The sequence below is a fragment of the Anguilla rostrata genome, chromosome 1 (genome assembly GCF_018555375.3).
Source record: "Anguilla rostrata isolate EN2019 chromosome 1, ASM1855537v3, whole genome shotgun sequence".
Classification (NCBI taxonomy): Eukaryota; Metazoa; Chordata; class Actinopteri; order Anguilliformes; family Anguillidae; genus Anguilla; species Anguilla rostrata.
The window spans coordinates 27,631,057-27,651,648 of record NC_057933.1 but is presented as its reverse complement, the minus strand read 5'-3'; the positions used below and the strand labels follow the sequence as shown (position 1 = coordinate 27,651,648).

Genomic DNA, 20,592 nt, shown 5'->3' with positions numbered 1-20,592 from the left:
TTTGAACCGTTGTTACGTTATCTTAATGAAGTGCGTTCAGATGTGTGCAGATTGTGGAGGTGTTTTTAAAATCCTGATAAAAATATGAAAATGCCACATTACCATTTTCAAAAACTGAAAATTTGCATCATTAGTACAGTGCAAGACTGTAAAAACTGTGGGACATTGAAAAGAACAAATCTACACACATTTTGCTCTCCAAAACACTTGTGTTAGGTTTCCCCGGAAACCCTTAGCTGTAATGAATGGTTGCCATAGATACTTTCCCACACAACTAGTATAAATAAATCTGATTTCCCTACATAGTTTTTGTTGAAGTGGCCTTTTATGTTCACTTTCATGCCTGGTCTAGTCTTCTGTTCCTAGCCGTTTGTCCGTGTGTGTGTGTGTGTGTGCACGCATTAGTGCATTTACGTGTGTGTGTGTGTTTGTTTATGTGTATATGTGTGTACTTTCTGTTTTTTATGTGTGTGGAGTGCATGACCCTGACAAGCATTCTGGTTTTGGGGCAAATTAAGAGGGCCATAAGTATATGCTAACATTGGAGATATGACTTAATTCTTTTTACTGTCTCAGCATATGCTCCTGAGATCTGGTGGAAAGTATGTGTTTTTTTTGTAACATACAAGTGTCTCGGATGACGGATGCATGTTGCAGTGAAAATGTTATGAAAAATATTATTTATTTTATTTTTATTGAATGTCCCATAGGTTTCAGCACAGTATATGGTTCTTGAGATCCATGTCAGAGACCCATGTCCCCTGTAGGGGACAAAAATGAATTGCAAGATCTTAGGAAGATACAAGAACAGTACAACATTCATTAGTGAAAAGTAATTTGAGTTGCTCATCGATATAAATTACGCACACGGCAGCAGTACCCTGGTGAATAGTGGTACTCGTGGTTTTTTTTTTTTTTACTGTAACCAGCCACAATACAATACAACAAAACCATTTCCAAGGCATGGATTATTTCACAAAACATTAGCTAACTATTCCTTTCGATAGCTTACCTTACGAGTGAGCACCGAGTGAAAATGATAAGTGAGTGATGAGTGTTTTTCCGTAGTGATGAGCTGCACAAGGACTACAAAAATGCTCAGATATCAAAAACGAAGAACAAGAATGAAATGAGGAAGATGAACTAAGGAATAAGTGTCAGCCCGGCACTTATCTTAAATGTTTATTTTTTATTTTTGAAGTGCTTTTCACGTGGACCTTTATTGTTATTTTTATTGGGAAAATAGTTCTATACTATAATAACGTTTCTTCATCTTTTTACTTGTTGCCAGCTATTAGCATTTTATGAGCAACCAAAATTACTGAGTGGGCCTTCAGCTAGTGCCAGTTGTGTTGTGTTGTGATGTCATGCTGCCGTGACAGTCATTGTTGTTTGTGTCTACAGGGCAACAGAGGGTCTCTGTGAGCAGTCTGCTGGTGTGTCATGGCCTGCTGCTGGTGGGGACCAACCTCGGGGTCACAGTGGCCCTGTCGGTCCCCCGCCTCCAGGGCATCCCCAAAGTCACAGGTGGGTTCGCCTCCTTCCCTCCCCCGCCCCATTAGGCACGTTAGCCCACCCGCTACTACTGTTTCTGTTGGACATGCACTCTGAAGTGCCCTGTTCTGGAAGCAGTCAAAATGATGGCATAATTGCCACTGTACTGTTTGGATGAGGGAGTCTGGTCGTTCATTGAACCTGTGCCCTGTTGCTTCTTGGGTGGCACGGTGACGCTCTCCAATACCCATAATCAAACCCTGACCACCGCGGGGCTGACTGCTCCCAGGAGTCCCTGCGGCCACACATGGCTGACCGTAGCTGTCTGCAGCTTGGCCAGTGGACTGGAGAGTGAAAAAGAAGTGCTTGAGCGCGGTCTCTCAAACTGACAGAAGACATTGCAGAAACAAGGCAGTCCTACTGATACGATTTAGCATTACGAATTATTAAAGTCGCACCTTAACGGTCACTGCGAAAAGATGACAATTTCACAGGCCTCGAAACGTGGAATGTTTTACTTTTTCAGTTCATTTGCCGTTTGAAAGGCGGAATCTAAGCGGTTTCCCGTGTAAACAGCCTGTGCTCCCTACTCAGGAGGACGAAAAAAAATTTCAAGCACTGCCACTGTGGCTCAGTAATCTGATGCATTCGGCTAAGTGAATTGAAGAATGGAATGAAAAAAAAACGATGCATTTCTGGGGTATGGGGTTACATTTTTCGCGTATTTCTAAAATGTAATTAACACTGGAATTTTGTTGATTTGGCATGTCATTTGATTTAGTTGAGCAATGAGGCCTTTATCAGTCCTCCTCGGTGTCTGGCTATTTGTGTCTGTCATTATACGCTTGACTGTTGGGATTGATGGGGCTTTACTTAGCTCTGTGTGCTGCTGAAGCCTCGGGAGAGTGGAGGTCTTCTTTCTCAGCGAGTTTGGCAGCAAATTGAGCTAGCTAGCATTGGAGAAACAGCAAGCGCTTCCTGAAGTGAATTCCCGAAGCTAAGCTGTGTTAGCCAAAATGCTGCCAAGCTTTACCTTTGATGTTTCTAAATATATTTTTAGAAATGAGTATTTTCTCCTTTTGTGTACGTGCTGTGTTGTATTGAGGTGGCATCATTATGATGGAAGAACTTCGTTCTGGGCCTTTTGTACTCCCTGAACTTAATGACACACTTTTAAAATAGGCCTCCAATTAAAAAGGAGTCTAGTCTGTGCTCTACTCGATGCTGTCATGGGACGTCTAAGCTTCAGTGATATTCCCTCGGACGTAATTAGTGAATTTGTTCTCCTTTTTTAATGAGGTCTGATTCAGTTCTTCTGTTGTGCTCCTTCTTTGTGTGGGTAGTTACCAGAACGTTGATTCACAGATCTGTTGTGTGTGAGTTCAGTGGACAGTTTGGCAAATGTTTGCTGTTTCATTTGTGTGTGTTTTATTTTTTTTGCTGACTGATGTTTCTTTTGTGTGTGTTTGGGTGTGTTTGTGCGTGTGTGTGTGTGTGTGTGTGTGCGTAGGCCGTGGCATGGTGTCCTTCCATGCTCACAACGGGCCAGTGAAGTTCCTCACCATGGCAGCAGCCGTGTGTAACCGGCCCCCGGGGGACCCACCCAGCACGTCCGCCACCGCCTCTGCCACCGCCATCGCTGCTGACCCCCCCGCCGCCCCCGAACCCTCGGACCCAACCCCGACCCCGACCCCGACGCCCAGGGAGCGGGGCGTGTGGCTGGGCGAGTCGGGCGGCTGCCAGGCCTCGCTCTCCTCCTCCTGCGGCTCGCTCGTGCCTTCCCAGGGCTCCCTGGAGCACGGGCCGGAGGACGGCGCCATCTACGACCTGCTCAACGACCCCGCCCACTCGCACTGGGGCCGCCGGGCCGCCGAGCGGGTGACCGCCGGCTCCGCGCTGGCCGTGTCGGGGGGCGCCGGCCACCGCCGCGTCAACCGCAAGACCAAGCAGTCCCGCCAGGAGGAGGCGGCCGCCACCGTCATGGTGTGGCAGATCCCCCTGCTCAACCTGTGAGAGAGCGGGAGAGGGAGGGAGGCCGCCGCCCCACGGCGGTGAGGTAAGCGCTGATGTCATCGCAGCAGCGGGGACGTCTTATTTACTCAGCGGTGAGCTCACCTGGAAGGGTCATCGAGAAGGCGCGCCGTGTGTTGAAGTGGCCTTGCGTAGCAACGTTGATTGTCATTGTTGATTGTCATCTCTCACTCCTCTGTTAGGTCTTTAATTTCCTTTGAGTGTTTACTGTCTCTGGGAAACTTTTAAGATTTTGGTTATAAAAATTTTTTTACGTATGTGTGTGTGTTTTTTTTAAGAGTAATGTGAAGGACGTCAAATATTTACATTACGTTTCAATGTATTCATATGTCTAAAGCTTTCGTCCGAAGCAACAGGCCACTTTGTTGAACAACACTGAATGTAAATTCCAAAGGAAACGACAAGCACCAGAACACAGTAGACAGTAGCACGATGGATATTTAACGCAAAACCAATCAGCCCTTTTCTAAGTAAATAAAAAGGAGACCGTAAGGGCACTGGTGCAGCACGCTCTTTTTTTTATCTGTTTAACAGAAAAAAAAGAGGAGGGATTTGAATCAAACAGTTGAATAGAAGAGAAACGAAATGCTACAATTATAAATTTGATTGTAAGTGGATCGCATGCTCCCCACCCCCTCTCCTCATCTCCTCTCCTTTCTTCTCTTCCCAGAGTGACAGTGCAGCTCTCTGGCCGGGAAGCGTGGGAGGACGAGGAGGTGTTGCCGTTTCCTACTCGAAGTCCGCAGCGCTCGCCGACACCCACGGACGCTCGCTTGCCTGAACCAGTAAAATTGCAGGCCCCCAGGAAACCTCACCGTGCTTCGCCATGAGACGAAACCTTTGCCGTGTTACAGGAACTAGCGGACAAAACAATAAAACGAGTGTTGCGGAACGTGCTAGGAGTCCCGGGTAATCGCTGAACATTGCCATTGGAATGTTCAATGTAGTTGCCTAGCAGCAAAGGGACACGACCCCGCATGCGGTGGCATCAACAATGTTATAATAAACAGGGCCAATGTGTTTGAGGGAACAGTTAATGAAATATAACCACTCTATCGCGGCATCTTTCGGACAGAAAAGTGTCGCACATTTTTACAGCCAATTGTAAAACTTCCACTCCTTTTTTTTCTAAGGTTTAATTGGGCAATGAGCCTCTTAACTCCCAATTAAATCACTACTAATGTCACTCCTATCTCTAACAAATGCAAATAAGTATTCCATATGCATTAAGCATACTTGACAATGTTTTAAGATCAAGAGCAAGATTAAGATTAGAGTTTTTGCAGGTTATTTGAACCAGAGGGTTTGATGTTTTTTTGAGCTGGACATGCAGACTGATGTATAAATGGTATGGGGCTCCTTTTGCGCAGCGATGCACCACGTGGTTTGTATCGAAAGCTGACTACGCCAGCAACGACTGTTACCGGGGGGGGGCACGACACATAATTGAGCGTAACGTCACCCAGGGAGAGAAAGGTATTTCTTACCTCGTCACTCAATAGCGACCCCTCTGGTCAGTTTGGTGTCTGCGGAATGCTTGCGCCAGCTGCTTAATGTGGCCCTCGGGCTGAGGTGTTGGACCGCTGGCTAATTCGTGCTCTTTTTCAAATCGATGGCGGATGTCGGCAGTGAAATCGACCGTTCCGAAGTGCAGGAGGGAAAAATAGGGAACAAAGTGAATGAAATAACAAATAAAATGGAATTGCGCATCCAGCTTTATCAGTATTACTCAGCAGAATCACCTGGAGCTAAGCGCACCCTTGTGTCTTATTTGGCCAGTGACTAAAGCAGGTGGGGCTTCAGACTTCCTGTCTTAGAGTCCAAGATGCAGAAGGGATCATGTTTCATGAAGAGAGTTAACTTAATCAGCATTCATCTATAAAAAAAGTATACCAGTAACACTTTTTGAAAGGTCCTACATTTGAGTGGCATAAAGCCTGAAATAACACCTTCCTAACAACTTCATAAGCATTCATAAACACTTGTGCAGATGACAGACATGCACATGTAATTGGTTATTATGTGTCCCTTTCACAGAGGGGAGATTACTATTGTAATTTTATTTATTGCGTTATTATAATGTAATTTAAACTTTGGATGACACAGCGAGGCAGTCTATATCATTAGCATTGAAATGTTACAGTACAAAGATGTTATGTAGCTCATGCGAAAGCCTCTTGTTGCACATTTGTATGACCCATCATATAAAGTGTTTTCTGAACGCTTCTGTTGCAATTCCTGTGAAGGAGAGTGCTCATCTTATTATTGGTCAACTGCATAATTATAAGTAAGGCTAGTTCAATATATCACATGCTAGCTAGTTTTTTCTTCATGGTCTTATATGCCGTAACACCACTGACTGCCAACATTGGGAGTGATGCATGATGGGAAAATTCTGGCTGGCCAGATGTCTTATTTATCTTAAAGCTAGTCTTTGTGTGCTGTTTGCATCTCAGTTAAATAATGCCAGCATCAATAATTATTTTTCCACTTGATAAGAGTGATTCAAAATTTACCCAACAACTTTTTACACTAAGGGTATTTAAAAGCAATAAGAAATCTTGAAAAAGATTTATTATATATGTTCTATTTTATACATTCACCAATCTGTAATGAAAATATTTTATTTAACATCTGTGTTTTTCTCTATTTTTTGTAAAAATTCAGTTATGTTTGTAACTGGACTATGGGGCCAATTATATTAGTAAGTTGTGTTTTCTTTTAAAATTACTGTTTATATACTAATTATCTATTAGATTACAAAAGTGAGTTTTATGGAGGAAAGAAAGGTTAGAGATTTTTTAATTTACATACTCAGTGATGTTTAACAATATAGGATCACTAATGTTGCTGCAGATGTAAGATTATGCAATGCACTTTAAGAAGCATGTGCCGGTTCCACAAGTTATCTTAAAGGTAAATAACTAGAGAAGACAAGACGAAAAATGGCAGGATTCCCTATTGAGTGTGTTCTGTCTGACTGAAACCCTTGAGACTGTTAACCTCTGTCTTAATATTATACATATAATACATAATTTCTGTGAGAATATTAAAGTGAACTTTCAGAAAATGGCTTTTTACTTAGCAATGACTTAATGGCGTGTGCCATTAAGACAATAAACAAGGTGCTACTGATATAAAATGGAGTTTGCTGAAATCATATGGTGCCACTTTGTCACAAAAATTAATAAATTTGAGCAAACCGCACATCACTGACACCTTAATAATACTTGTGAGAACAGTTAATTTTTTTTAATGCAACCAAGATGCGTGGTCAGTTTTGTATCAATTCTAATAGTTTCCACTTGCCTCAATGTGTATTTGCACCAGTTCTTTTTATATATTGCATTGTTTTCTAGTGCTTTCCATTTCCCTGACGTGTTGAATTCTTGTTGTCATTAGGGACGTCCCACACAAACCAAGGAATCAGCATTCACATAGCTTCGCATTAATGGAAAAGAAGCTACTCTTGCAGTAGTGCAAGAGTTCTTTTTTTAAAACACTGTCTTAAATATTATGTGCGATGAAAACACGTAGTAAAGGGAAGCAACATTGGCTGCTCTTGCCCACAGAGGAATGAATATTGATTTGAATGTTATGAATATTGCTTTGTGCCTCTAACACTGTGTCTGAAATGTGTGCCCCTGCATTTTTCTAATAAAAGTAATTTGTATGTTTCATTTAAATGCATGATGTCAATGTGATTATTTCATTGTATTCGCTTCATATATGGTTATATATGGAATTTGGTCTCAGTGAAATTGTATATTGCTTCAGAGGAGGATATTCTTTTATAATATTGCATTTTTTCTATGACTACAAGACTGAGTTCATATATTGAGGTGTGTAGGCCACCCAGCCCTCATGATTGGCTGTAGAAATATGGGCAAAATAACATGATGACATCATTCACTCCTTTTTTTTTTTTTTAAACAATTGGAGCCAGATTTATTTATTGGCAATTGAATGCCCTGAGCATACACTGGTGCCTGAAATAGGAACATGTCAGGTAATGTCAGTCATAATACTTTCTTCGTGAAGTTATCTGTAATTTCATTTTTTCCCTGATCTCATTTTACCAAACAAGTCTATGTGACAAGTCTAAACTCTTAAAAGCTGAAGTCAGGTCACATAAAGTAAACGTCAGAAATAAATGCAGAACTTGAAGACCTCCTTGTGTGTTATGATAGAAATATCTTTAGCAGATGTTTCCAAGGTCTTATTCGTCCCTGTGTCCCATTTGTCTAGGCCGGGGGGTCCCCAGCCCTGATCATTGTGAGTCCTATTGTCTGCTTATTGTTTGGGCTGCTCAGTGGCATATTTTAAAGCCAGCGGACCCTGCGGTTTTCAGGACCGGGGTTGGCCGACTTCTTGTCTGGGGCAGAGACGCCCCGCGATCCAGGGGCCGAAGTGGCGCAGAATCTTTCGGAGTCCGGTTTCCAGGAAGCGCAGATTGCGTGCAACAACAGGAGGGGGGGGACTGGCTGTTCACTCCCGTTCAGAGTTCCTGGGATTTGCAGTCCCTCTGTTCCCTCGCATTAGCATCCAGAAATAGTTTGGAATTCAGTCAGATCCCCCCTTTACTGCAGCCCAAATTGCTCTTCTATTTTTTGCCATACATTAAGCCAGGCAATAAACCAGCACCCCCAGACAATCGCTGAAAGTGAATTATAAGCCCCAGCTGAATTACACTTCCTCCTGTCATTTTAATATAGTAATCTGATCAAGTGATGGCATCTTCTATCTATTTTTACCTGCTGTCGGATTGTGTGGTAATGTGACAGGCAGTGATACGCTGAAGACTCACAGTCTTCACGGGGGGTCTGTTGCCTCTTTGGTTTGACTTCCCTCTTGGGGGAGGGGGCTATTAATTGCTGCAAAATTTGACTGCCGTGGCTCCCCCATCGTGGACAAGCAGACTGTGAAAGCAAGTCCACAATTACAGCGTGCCACACTAAATGAGCTCTCGCAGATTCTGTGCTGAGCCTCCCCAGTAATTAGGTCTGACAGCTTAAAGACATTGGAAGTTCCAGCCTGGGCCAGGATGCAGCTGGCTTCATCCTGCTAGGGGTAGGGTGGGTTTAAATTACCCAGTGTTCCTTGGGGTATAGCTGTCTTAGTCCCAACTATGTACCAGGTACCCACAAACTGTGAGGTGACTTTGGAGAAAAGTAGACTTCACCTCTCCTCCAGTCGAGGCTCCACGTTAGCACTCGCATGGGAGTGAATTGAAGAAGTTCACACACAGTGTCATGATATACTTACTTACTCCTAAATGTATGCATGTACAGTATGAGTGTTTTGGAGTTTTTGAGTGATATTCTTTCAGTGTCTTAAGTTTTTCTATTTCAAGTGACTCTTCAGGATGCTTGTTGAACTTAAGTACTTGTGTTTGACGAGCCTCAACTTGAAGAACACCTTTTAACCTATGGTTTAAGGTTTCATTGTATTGGAAATGTGGTCTTGTGATTTCCTCCCAAGTTTATCTGCATGCCTCCTCAGTACAAAAAAAAATAAAAGTATGTTTATTTGGCACATAATATACAAACCATTTTACCATCTTGGTATGTCAGAAATTATAGGGACCTCTAAGCTAAAAAATCAGCTTGCTTGCTAAAGGAACTCCCTGCTGGCCATTTCTCTGATACAAAAATAATACAGGAACCTGTATTATATGGCAACAGACACAATTCAACAGAGAGTCACATGTATTGGTTTTCAAAAGGAGTTCAAGGTCAAGGTTCGTAGAAATCGCTAAAATATTTAATATATTAGAGAGCTGAAGTGTCACCATTGGGTATCATAGGGAAATAACCTGAAAAGAAAGTTGCCTGTTGCTACAATTTCTTTCCCCTAAAATCTTATTGATTTGTATCATTTATATCATTATTAGCATATATATATATAATTATTATTTTATAATATGTATTATTATTATTATTATTATTATTATTAATAATAATAAGAATAATAAGAATAGTAATAATAACAACAAAAATATATAGTTGTTATTACTATAATATTAGTTCTACTAATTGTTGTTGTTGTTATTATTATTATTATTATTGTTATTATTATTATTATACACACCGTGTGTCTGTGTCGTCATAAGAAGGTCCCACACACTGCTTTGATGGCAGACACTTGAACATAAACCGAGCCCTATCTTTAAAGGCGACTGTGCGGTTTGAGACGCAGCCGCAGTGCTGATGTGTAGCTGGAGTTCATAAAAGGGGGTGTGGTTTACTTCAATCCCTACTGTAAAACCAAAACATTATCCCTCCAGTGAAACGAAGAATAACCTACATTTGGACTGTCTCTCGTCAACTTAGATACGAACGTAACGTTCGCTGCGCAGCATTCAGTGTAGACAAAAGCTGGACCTTCCTGTTGGAATTCTGTGCCGTATTCCTGCTGATGGACAGTTTCTCGGTGCGACTTTGGACTCGTGCTTGCAGTCTAGTCATATCGACTAAGAGCGGAACTAGGTAAATATATCCCACTGTAAAAATCCGCCTTTTGTTCCTACTCGTGGAGTATCAGTGGAATAATTTCCTTACTCGACTATACATAAAGATTACCTATAATTTAAAGGGCGATGCTGGTAGCAGTGTGGTGAAGTGACGAGGTTACAGGTTCGCTTAAAGGGGCTTTCAGTTAAGATTCCTCAGGAATTATTGTGGTCGCTTCGTAGAGAAACTGCGACCATCTTCAAGTCATTAAGACCTTACATAACTGGGCTGTGTGTTTGCGAAAAATTACTTCAGTTTTCTGCAACTGACGTGTAAGTATGATGCACCTTTTCCTGCGATTTTTACAGGAAAACGACATCTACATGAATTCTTTGCAGGATTTTGTTTTCATTATATTACAAATGTTACATGTTCATGTTTCTAGGCTGTATAAGGAAAATATTACCCACTGCCTTTAATTTTTTTTTAAATAAATGCTGTCATAAAAACTGGTCGTGTTAGTAGCCTATAGTATCGCCTTACTTGACATAATGTGTAGAATGAGCATTACTATTGGAAGTGAAGTACGACATGAGGAAATTATACTGCGGAATGTGATATTTTTGTAACATAGCCCATACAAAAGACTCGATCTTGGGGATGACAGTCGCACATCCCGTTGCGCACCTAATTAATCCAAGCGATCTCTACCAGGGTACCTCTGCAAGACCCCTTCGGCTACAGCGCCAATGATGATACACAGCCTTTCCTGTCTCCATCAGAGCATGCTCTTTGTGTACGTCTGCCACAGACAGGCTATGAAGTTAAATAATGGGCCGACACATCCGAATTCATAAGTGCTGGGTGATAACACGCACAGTAGGCCCTCTCATTCCACTGCATTGTTCTTTATTTCTCGTTGCGTAATTTCTCTACGCAGTGTTATTCTGAACAATTTCAAAATGGTTGAAATCAGCAATTATTACATGAAGTTTATACATCCCTATACTGCCTCATTCATGGACCATTAAGTCGCAGACGTTTAAGCCAGCACAGTGAATATGCGCATTCCAGGAGTTAAGTACAGGAAACTGGACACCTGTTTTGTCTTGACACACTGTACCGATTTAAAGAGATAATTAAATGGAAGTATTATAGGCATCATCATGAATAGATACACTCATGAGTGACATGTACAAAACATAAATAGTTTCAGTTTAGAATATTCTGAGTGGACTTATAGAGGCTGGTTGCTGTCGTTTGAATAAAAGCGCCCCCGTGAGGTGTCTTATTCAAATCCCCCAACCGCGCACAGTTTAGTCAGCGGTTTTCAGTCTGTCCTCTTTTCCCCTTCCCTTTTATATTTAAATACCTATGCGCTCATCCATTAACTTTAAAAAAAAGTGAGTGGAAAAGTTCAACGCCCTATTTGATCTCTTCTTAAATAAAACCAGATGCCTATGAATTTATTTATGATTTATCGTGGTAATACTAATTCATCTCAAACCGCTACACAAAATTGGGGATGGCTAACACTTTGCTTGTTGCTATTGGTAACAATGAAAACAGCGCGCTATCATGTAGGGTCTCCTCGTCTTAAAGGTCAGCATCTTACTAGCATGATTTCTATTAAAAATGATTTGAACTCATTATAAATACAGTGAAAATACATTGGTTTGCTTGATCTCCAGCAAATGAAATGTTATCATCTTTAATTTAAAACTATAGTTCTGATTAAGTTAGGTTTATTAAAATTATATATCTTTTTAGTATATGATGTTTCTCTTTCATCCATCAGGAACATATTAAGCAACTAGTCCTTTGTCCTACTCCTCTTGGTTAAGGTTGTCTCTACACCTTTTACAGTACATTGGTAAGATTGTTAAGGCATTATGTGTGTGTATGTATATATATATATATATATATCACTGATGGGTGACAAATTAAAGGAAAACCAACATAAAGTGTCTCTTCGTAAGCTGTTGGGCCACAACGAGCTGCCAGAACAGCTTCAATGCGCCCTGGTATAGATTATACAAGTCTCTGGAACCCTACTGGAGGGATGGAACACCATTCTTCCAAAAGATATTCCCTCATTTGGTGTTTTTATGATGGTGGTGGAGAGCGCTGTCTGACATGTCGGTCCAAAATCTCCTATAGGTGTTCCATTGGGTTGAGATATGGTGACTGCAAAGGCGATAGCATGTTATTCATGTCATTTTCATACTCATGAAACCATTCAGTGATCCCTTGTGCCCTGTGGATGGGGGCAGTGTCATCCTGGAAGAGACCACTCCCATCAGGATAGAAATGTTTCATAGTAGGAAAAAGGTGATCACTCAGAATAACTTTGTATTGATTTGCAGTGACCCTTCCCTCCAAGGGGACAAGTGGACCCAAACCATTCCAGGAAAATGCTCCCCACAACCTAACAGAGCCACTGGACACCCTCACTTTTAGCATACGCTACAAGTGCTCTGGCCCACTTGTTGAAAATTTGGTGAATAATGACTTATCTGACCATATCACTTTTTCCACATCTATGTATAGCGCCAATGGTTGTTGCACCACTGAACTCTCAAATGTGCCTTCGTCTACATAATGCGGTATTTATGCACTGCAACCCAACAATAATATCGCTCTCTATATAGTTGTCGACATACTGTTCTTGCTGACACAGTCTGATCACGTCCTGCATAGACATTCACAGTCACCCGAGGAAGAGTTGCTCTTCTGTTTTTCCTTACATATCGCACTAATGCACAAACATCATGGTCATCGAATGTGTGCTTTCGACCACAATTTCCAACTCTATTTACTGATGTCTTTCCCATAGAATTAAATGCAGATGTTACTTTAGTCACTGTTCCTATTTAAACACTAGCCAGTTGAGCAGTCTTTGTGACTGAAGCTCCTGCCATCCATGCCCCAATAATGAACGCTCCTTCAAAGTCACTTAGATGTTTTCCTTTTGCCATCTTGATCCAAAATTGAGGTGAACTGGGCCTGCTCAGCATTTTTATACATGCCACAGAGCATGATAAGATAGATATGAATTGCTTAATTGTATCATGCAGTACGCCTGTATGAAATCATCTGCATTCGTTATGTTTTTCCTCTCATTTATTCAGGTTTTTCAAGTTTGTCCTTTAATGTGTCACCCATCTATATATATATATATATATATATATATATATATATATATATATATATATATGTATTATGTACTCTTTGTGTTTTCTGAGCTCACCAGTGCTCTCTTTCTTCTTAAAAATGTTCTAAACAGATGATTTTGGTTAGCCTAAGGTTTTGCCTGTGTCTCTGACTGCTTTTCTTTTCTTCTTATTTCTCAGCCTCGTAATGGCTTCCTTGACTTTCATTGACACAGCTTTGGCCCTCATGTTGACAAGTCCAAAGGCAACCAAGATCAAGAATCGAGACTAGATACTGAAAGCTCGCTTATACTTGCACTAAGGACGCAATAGAACACACCTGTCTAATCAGAAACACCTGTGGCCCCATTTGTCCCAAATGCTGTGGTGCCTTGAAATGGAGGGACTGTTTATAAAAAGTGCTGTAATGTCTACATGGTGAAAACTAAAATGTATAAAAAATGCCCTTAAATAAAAGCTGAAAATTTGCACTACATGTGAACATACATAATTTTGATTCAGATCATTTGCATGCACCCTAAATGATATTCAATATAGTATCTTACAATATATATTTGGCATTAAATATACATTTTACTTTTCATTTTAGTTTTGTTTTATTGGGATAAGATACAAATGTACATTGAAATATTGGATTTACAATGATTAGCGTTGTATCATAGTAATTCCAGTTAGGGCAAATGCACAACCACTGACCCTAGGTGTTATACATTTTGTTATAGTCACATGCACATAACTATCGAGTGCCTGATGTGTATTATTTTTCAACCCTTACAGATTACGCGATGAGTTCGGCTGGATTCAGAGGATGCAAGTGTGAACAGAGGCTACCGGATTACCTTTGAATGGATTCATCAATGCCTTGGAGCTTAAAGAAGGCCATGCTTTCATTCGCACCCCATCTTTTATGTACTGATTCTGGATAGATTTTCCCTAGCTCAAGGCAGGACTTTTTACATTTTCATTTTTCAAGGACTAAAACCAGAGGTCAACCAGTGGAGTGCTGTGGACGTGTTATTTTTGGACAATAATCGTACTCTCCAGTGGTGTACTTTATGAAAGACAAGCCCTGGAAGATTTCAAAAGGACTTTTTCATGGAAGCTGTGTGCCTGGAGGGGTAAAGGATCAACAGAAAATACTTAGAAATATCGTGTTGCAACATTCTAAAACCTTGTAGGATTTGCCTTCCTGTGAATTCCGTAGATTATTAAATGCTGTTCTTGCAACCTCGGTGCTTTCCAGAATTACAACACGCAAAATGAACAATCAACCCGAACGTCGGCTGTAAAAGGAAACGTTTGACAAAGGAATAATGAACGAGGGACCGCAGCATGAGCACAAATTCCAGGTCAAAGCCGACTTTTTGTTTCACGCCGCCAGTGATGATGCGCCTGTCTCTCTGGTGGACCGGTGTGGCCGAAACGCCGCGTGGGAGCCGGGCTGCCTAGCGGACCCGGCGGAAAAAAGAACCCTGCAGGACAGCCAGGCTCACTGTCCTCAGAGAGCTGCCGAAGCGCCTGGGGGAGGGGCGGGGCCTGCGCCGGGGAGTAACCATGGTTACGGCACCGGTAAAAGCCACGCCCCCATTGGTGGGAGTCCCGAGGAGAGCCCTGAGTCACTGAACGCCTCCCCAGTCCAAGTGCTTGATCTGACTGTAGGCCGGAGTGACACGGTCAGCAGGAATGGAACCGCGGGGGAGATGGACAGGAAAGACCAGAGCAGCCTGCCCTGCTTTTCCGCTAAAACCAAAGAGCAAGTGGAGCGACCCTCTTCCTTGTTCGATGTGAGCAGGGGCCAGCAGCAGATTAGCAATGCCAACTGCGTACCAGGGGAGGGAGAGCCCTTGTCTCCCGGTTCTTATTGTAACTCCACGGGATCCGAGCCATCGCATGACCTGGGCCTTCTGGTCGGCTCGGGACTGGGGAGGGACCGGCAGGAACGGGACACAATTCGAGGAAACGCGGGGCCGGAATCGCCTCAAGGGCAGCTGGACTGCGGGGTCCGAGCCGTCCGCGCTCGGAAGGACGAGCCGGATCTGGTGATCGAGGTGGGCGGGAAGAAGATCCAGGCGCACAAATCCGTTCTGGCGGAGAAGAGCGACTATTTCAAGGCGCGGCAGTCGCGCGACATCCTGAAGGTGAAAGGGGTGAGCTACAAGACGCTCTCCATTTTGATAGAATATGTTTATACCTCCCGGATGGAAGTGAGCAAGGACAATGTCGTGGAGGTCATCACCGGGGCGAAGATCCTGCAGATACCGTGCGCCGTCCAGGCCGCTATGGACGCCGTGTCGGACCAGATCACCGCCGAGAACTGCTACGAGATCCTGTCCATAGCCAAAAAGCAGAGGTTGAGCGACCTGAAGGAGACGGTGTATCGGTTCATGAGCGACAACTTCCTGCAGGTGCTGAGGGACCCCGCCGTGTACGGGCGCTTGACGGGCTCGGAGCGCGACCTGATTCTCAAGACCAGGATGGAAGGGAAGAAATCCCTGATGGTGGCCGAGATCAACGACGTCTTCGACCGGGTCGGGAGCAGGCCCCCGAGCCGAAACAACAGCCGGCCCCAGAGCCCCCTGTCCGTGGCGTCCTGCGACGACCTCCGCATGATTCACTACTACAACGAAGCGACGGACGAGTGGACGTCCCTGACTTTGATGCCGGAAGACGTCAACACGAAGGGCTGCGGGATTTGCACCATGTACAACTACCTGTTTGTGGCCGGCGGGATAAGGGGCTCCGGAGACAGGGGCAAGGTGTCGGACAAGGTCTTCTGCTACAACCCTGTGACGGACAGCTGGAGCGAGGTCCGGCCGCTCAACCAAGCCCGGTCGCAGCTCAAGCTGGTCTCGGCAGACGGCTACCTGTACGCCATAGGAGGGGAGTGCCTGTTCACCGTGGAGAAGTACGACCCTCGGATGGACCGGTGGACGTCCGTGGCCCCTTTGCCCAAGGGGGCGTTCGCGGTGGCCCACGAGGCCACGACCTGCAACGGCGAGGTGTACGTGTCGGGGGGCTCGCTGTTCTACCGCCTGCTCAAGTACGACCCCAAGAGGGACGAGTGGCAGGAGTGCCCCTACAACAACAGCCGCAAGCGCTCGGCGGACATGGTGGCGCTGAAGAACTTCATCTACCGCTTCGACGTCAACCGCGAGCAGGGCGTCAACGTCTTCAAGTACAACGCCATCGTGAAGATGTGGCGAGACTGCGCCTCGCTGCCGCAGGCCAACCCGCAGCCCTTCAGGTGCGCCGTCATCGGGGGCTGCGTCTACTGCGTCAACCGCTCCCAGACGCTCCGTTTCATGGTGGCGGAGGACGAGGCGCACTTTGCGCCGGAGCAGCTGAAGGCCCCCGTCGAGGCCAAAGGCGTCCTCTTCCCTTTCGTCCTGAGCCTGCCGGAGAGGGCCGACAGAAACGCGTGACGCCTCTGGAAAATTGGGCTATGCACTCCCCCGCTCCCCCTCGCGTACCCTCAAAGAGGCACTGACTGAATGAGAGGATTGTGGGACGCGACTGATTATTAATTTAAGCACACTGCTGTTTTGTTTTAGGTGGTTTGACATGTCTTATTTAACTGCTCAGTTCTTGAATATTTTTCTTTGCATGGCTTGCTTCAAAGATTTTGTGCGGTATGGGACAGGCCTTAAAATGGAAATAGTTTAATATATAGGATGTGAATGATAAATATGTTCTTTGATTTGCAGTATATATCTGCAGATTCATTGATGTTTTGTTTTCCTGTGTTTGTTTTGATTTGTGCACCTTTGTATTTGCTCTTAATTCAGAATAGATCTTTTTGTCTGATAGAGGAAGATTTTGCTGGCAGCATAAGCTAAATTAATAAATCAACGAGTCATAGCCCAATGTCGAAATAACCTTTTTAGTTATCCTGTTTAAAGACATAAATTCAGCCAGAGCTGATAAATTGTCTGCAGAGCTAAAAGCTATTGAATCAAAAGTATTCATTGAAAAAATAAACATTTTTATTCCAAGGGAGAAAGAGATACAGACAAGTAGACACATAGGTGATCACATTACCTAAGCTCAGTTTACCAAAAATAAACTGGAAGACAAACTTGATATATCCACTGTGGTGATATAACACTTTGTTTTTGTTTTGGTAAGATATTACAAGTTTGACAAGACAATACAGTTGAAAGGTCTATGTGCTGCTAATGCCTATTTACATAGTATAGGTAAGATACAGATGAATCATCCAGCTGAATACCATTTCAGTTCCAACCCACCTCTAACCTTATGTCAAAGATCAGTATTATCATTACATGCATTAAGGTTGTTCTGCCCTTAACCAGTATCATCTGTAGTTCATCACATTACTCTTTATTTGGGCATGTGCAGAATGTTGCAGTAACCGGATGTGTTCATTCATAGCAATGAGACAGAAACGGCATTGGCTCTTATTGTGTAACTTCCTTTGCAGGATTCAAAAAAGGTTAAGGGATAACAACGTTTTCTATTTATTTTATTTTTTAACTGGACCTTTCATTCAAAGACTATGTGACTTAACTCGTTTTCACAACTGCACTGTCAGAAACACTGGACAAAGTACAGTGGAAGAACAAAAAACAAACCCAAAGCCAGTTGAGGGGTGAAACTGAAAATTATTTTACCCCAGGAAACAGCAGTCAAAAAAAATGGGGAAAACCACTCCGTTGCCTAACGGTCCTGAGAGTAAATCTTTCAACGAGTATGGACTTCTGTCTGGACTGCACAATATAACACGCTCAGCAATGAGAGAACGCAATTACGTGTTAACAATAAATTCTCTTTTATTATGGTAAGGCCCGGTATGTGAAGAACGTTACTGCCCTCTGGTGTCTCAACTCTGTACTGATGATAAAGTCGTCTATGTGCTAGGGTCAAACGCGAACCTGAAGCAGCCATCTCCAAAACAACTGCGCTACCGAGTCACCGCCGCCTTTTAGAACTTCCTCTCATGCACATTACAGAGAGGAGGTGAGTGTGGTGCATGTCCAGTTTCTTGTTTGCTGTAATAAAATAAGCACTTTTCCTTGGTTTTTTGTCAACTGTTCTTATATTCTTTTCGCATGCCAAAATCCTTAGCAGAAACGAGGGTTGTACACGCTACATTTTTAAACCTGCCGTGTTTTTGTCTATCTTTGGGGTTTTTTAATTCGGTAATTATGTCGACACCTGTGTGGTATATCCACAAGCTGATTTGAATCAGCAATGGACATGTAGGAAAAATATATTCGGCGTGTAACTGTCCTGTCTGAAAAACACATCGAGGGACCCAGTGGATGTGGATGATTTAATTTGGGTTTGCTTATTGCTGGGTGGATTCATTGTGCTGTAGTGGATTAATACTGAAAGGCAGCTTGGTGTACTGATAAAATGAATGTCTTATGAAGGTCGTATTAATTTTACTGGTTGCTTTCACACCTAGTTCATGCAATTGTTAATTTGTTTATTTGTTAAATATTACAAGAGTTTGACTTGCAGTATCCTAGCTCACCTTCGAGTACAGTAGGTGGCAGTATTGTGCCTTTTGACATCTAGTTTTCTATTCAGTAAAATGAAGAAAAAGACAATATCAACCCAGTAATTAAAACCTGCTGGAAATCTAACTTGCAAGCAAAATCAGAGAGAATATTTTGCATATTCCAAAACAAACTGCTGCTTTTATATTAAACTGGAAGGGCTGTATGCTGCTTGTGGTCATTTTGTTTGTGGGATTGGTGCTGCTGACAAGATACCAAGCATAATAGGTTCTGATGTTCTTTGTGCCCCATTCATAATTTACACACATGCTTGTGCATGTGCACACTTACATGCCCACACATCAGCATGCACACATGCGCACACGCACGCACACGCGTTCACACACACACATACAATGAGCATGAGCAGCACTGAACTTTGTTTCCAATTTTTCCAAGGGAATTCTTGAACATGTGATAAAATGAACCAAACTGAAGCAGTTAAATGAACACATCCCATCTTATCGAACTAGGTGTGAAAGCCACCTTTGTGCAGCCCACAAGCTTACTGACAACTGTGTCTAATTGCAGCTAGCACACTAATGCAAGGCTTTTTTTACTGTTGAATGGTGTATTACAGTCAAAAGGAGGCCCTGAAAATAAAATGAAATGGTCCTTTAGTAGCCTGTCTCTTTTGTGTATTTTATTTTTGATGAAACATGCTATGTTTTACTCAGAATATATACAGGGTCTGAAAAACGTACAATATTTCAGTACAGGGAATTTTCTTTAACAAATTCAGTCAATACAACAACATTTATACAGAACTACAAAATGTGTAATTCAATACATAAATAAATATATATGTACATGTAAGTATCAAAATAATTCAGTGTTAAAAATATTTATTTTATTTGTTCAAAAAGTTTAACTGTTAAAAATGTTCATGTTCCCACATATTTCTAAAAGTGTCTTTCATGGAGGGTGATGGTGATGACCCCTGGTCCAAACTGGGCATATTTGAACTCAAGAAAACAGTGTCCACTTCCCTTTGGTTCAGAGGCTGTAGCAGTGGAGGGAGACTGAGAAGTAGAAATAATTGTGGACAAAGAACAGAAATGGTAATACAGTGGAAAAAGTAAGAGAAAGGCAAATGAAGGGGGTGAGTGAATTATGAGGCGAGGTGTCATATACTGAAAAGCTGAATAAGTGTTAGATAATACTCTTATTATACACTACACTATTGTCCATCATTATACACATTGTACATGATACAGTAAAATCATGTACACAATTGCCAAAGGACCGTGAGTAGTTTGAAACCACACTGAAAAGAGAGGGTAAATACAAAAGAGAAGGAAGGATGGTGAGAGGTAGGTGGGGAGAGAATGACGCATAATTAAAGTTTGATTGCCCATTGCCCATATTTCTCATTGGCTGAGAGATCGCATGTGACGGCAGGAGATGGAAACTGAATATCACCTGAATTTTAAATGGTTGAGAGGCTGCCTGTGACAGTTGAGAAGGAGAAAGAAAGGGAGAGAAGGAGACAGAAGAAAGATGGTAAAAGCAGACACTAGGAGTCATGCTCCAAGATATGACATCATAACTGAGCTCTACGGAATGTAAAAACCTTGTAGAAAATGTACAACTGGTTCCCGGACCCCTGTTACTGAGAATGGGAAATAGGGAGAAGGAATTGGTGGCTGAGAATGACTCATATGATGTGTGATGACTAAAGCTGAATTTGTTGCACTTGATATTACCTTTGCATTATTGTGACATCATCATCATCACTTATCGTTTGTGCAGATAATTCTCAATTTGTTCAGAGGCCCTCTATGCTGGATCAAAATGATAAATGTGTTAAGGGTTACAATTAGCTTTATTGTTGGTTTAGGCCAACACATAACATGGTGAATGGGATACCCACTATACAAATAGAGAACTCAACACATTATAGGAAATGACTGATTGCAC

General features: G+C 42.6%; 2 protein-coding genes across 5 annotated transcripts in view; both read left to right on the top strand.

Annotated features, from left to right (window-relative positions):
• Positions 1-7,211, top strand: part of arhgef10 (Rho guanine nucleotide exchange factor (GEF) 10) — an 86,717-nt gene extending 79,506 nt beyond the window's left edge. For both annotated transcript variants that reach the window (XM_064332963.1, XM_064332953.1), the window contains 3 exons: positions 1,405-1,527; positions 3,005-3,550; positions 4,196-7,211. In XM_064332963.1, the coding sequence (XP_064189033.1) occupies positions 1,405-1,527; positions 3,005-3,507 (626 nt within the window). In that variant the 3' untranslated portion in view covers positions 3,508-3,550; positions 4,196-7,211. The remainder of the gene's footprint in view (positions 1-1,404; positions 1,528-3,004; positions 3,551-4,195) is intronic.
• A 2,484-nt stretch (positions 7,212-9,695) lies between these two features.
• Positions 9,696-19,295, top strand: LOC135253571 (kelch repeat and BTB domain-containing protein 11). Of its 3 annotated transcripts, none has more exons than XM_064333014.1 (2): positions 9,696-10,013; positions 13,928-19,295. In XM_064333014.1, exon 2 carries the CDS (start codon positions 14,464-14,466, stop codon positions 16,570-16,572), a length of 2,109 nt encoding a protein of 702 aa, XP_064189084.1. In that variant the 5' UTR covers positions 9,696-10,013; positions 13,928-14,463; the 3' UTR covers positions 16,573-19,295. The 3 variants fall into 3 exon arrangements, with proteins under 3 accessions (XP_064189084.1, XP_064189091.1, XP_064189100.1); XM_064333021.1 differs by lacking the exon at positions 9,696-10,013 and adding an exon at positions 10,021-10,309; XM_064333030.1 differs by lacking the exon at positions 9,696-10,013 and adding an exon at positions 11,967-12,477.
• Positions 19,296-20,592: the final 1,297 nt, after the last annotated feature.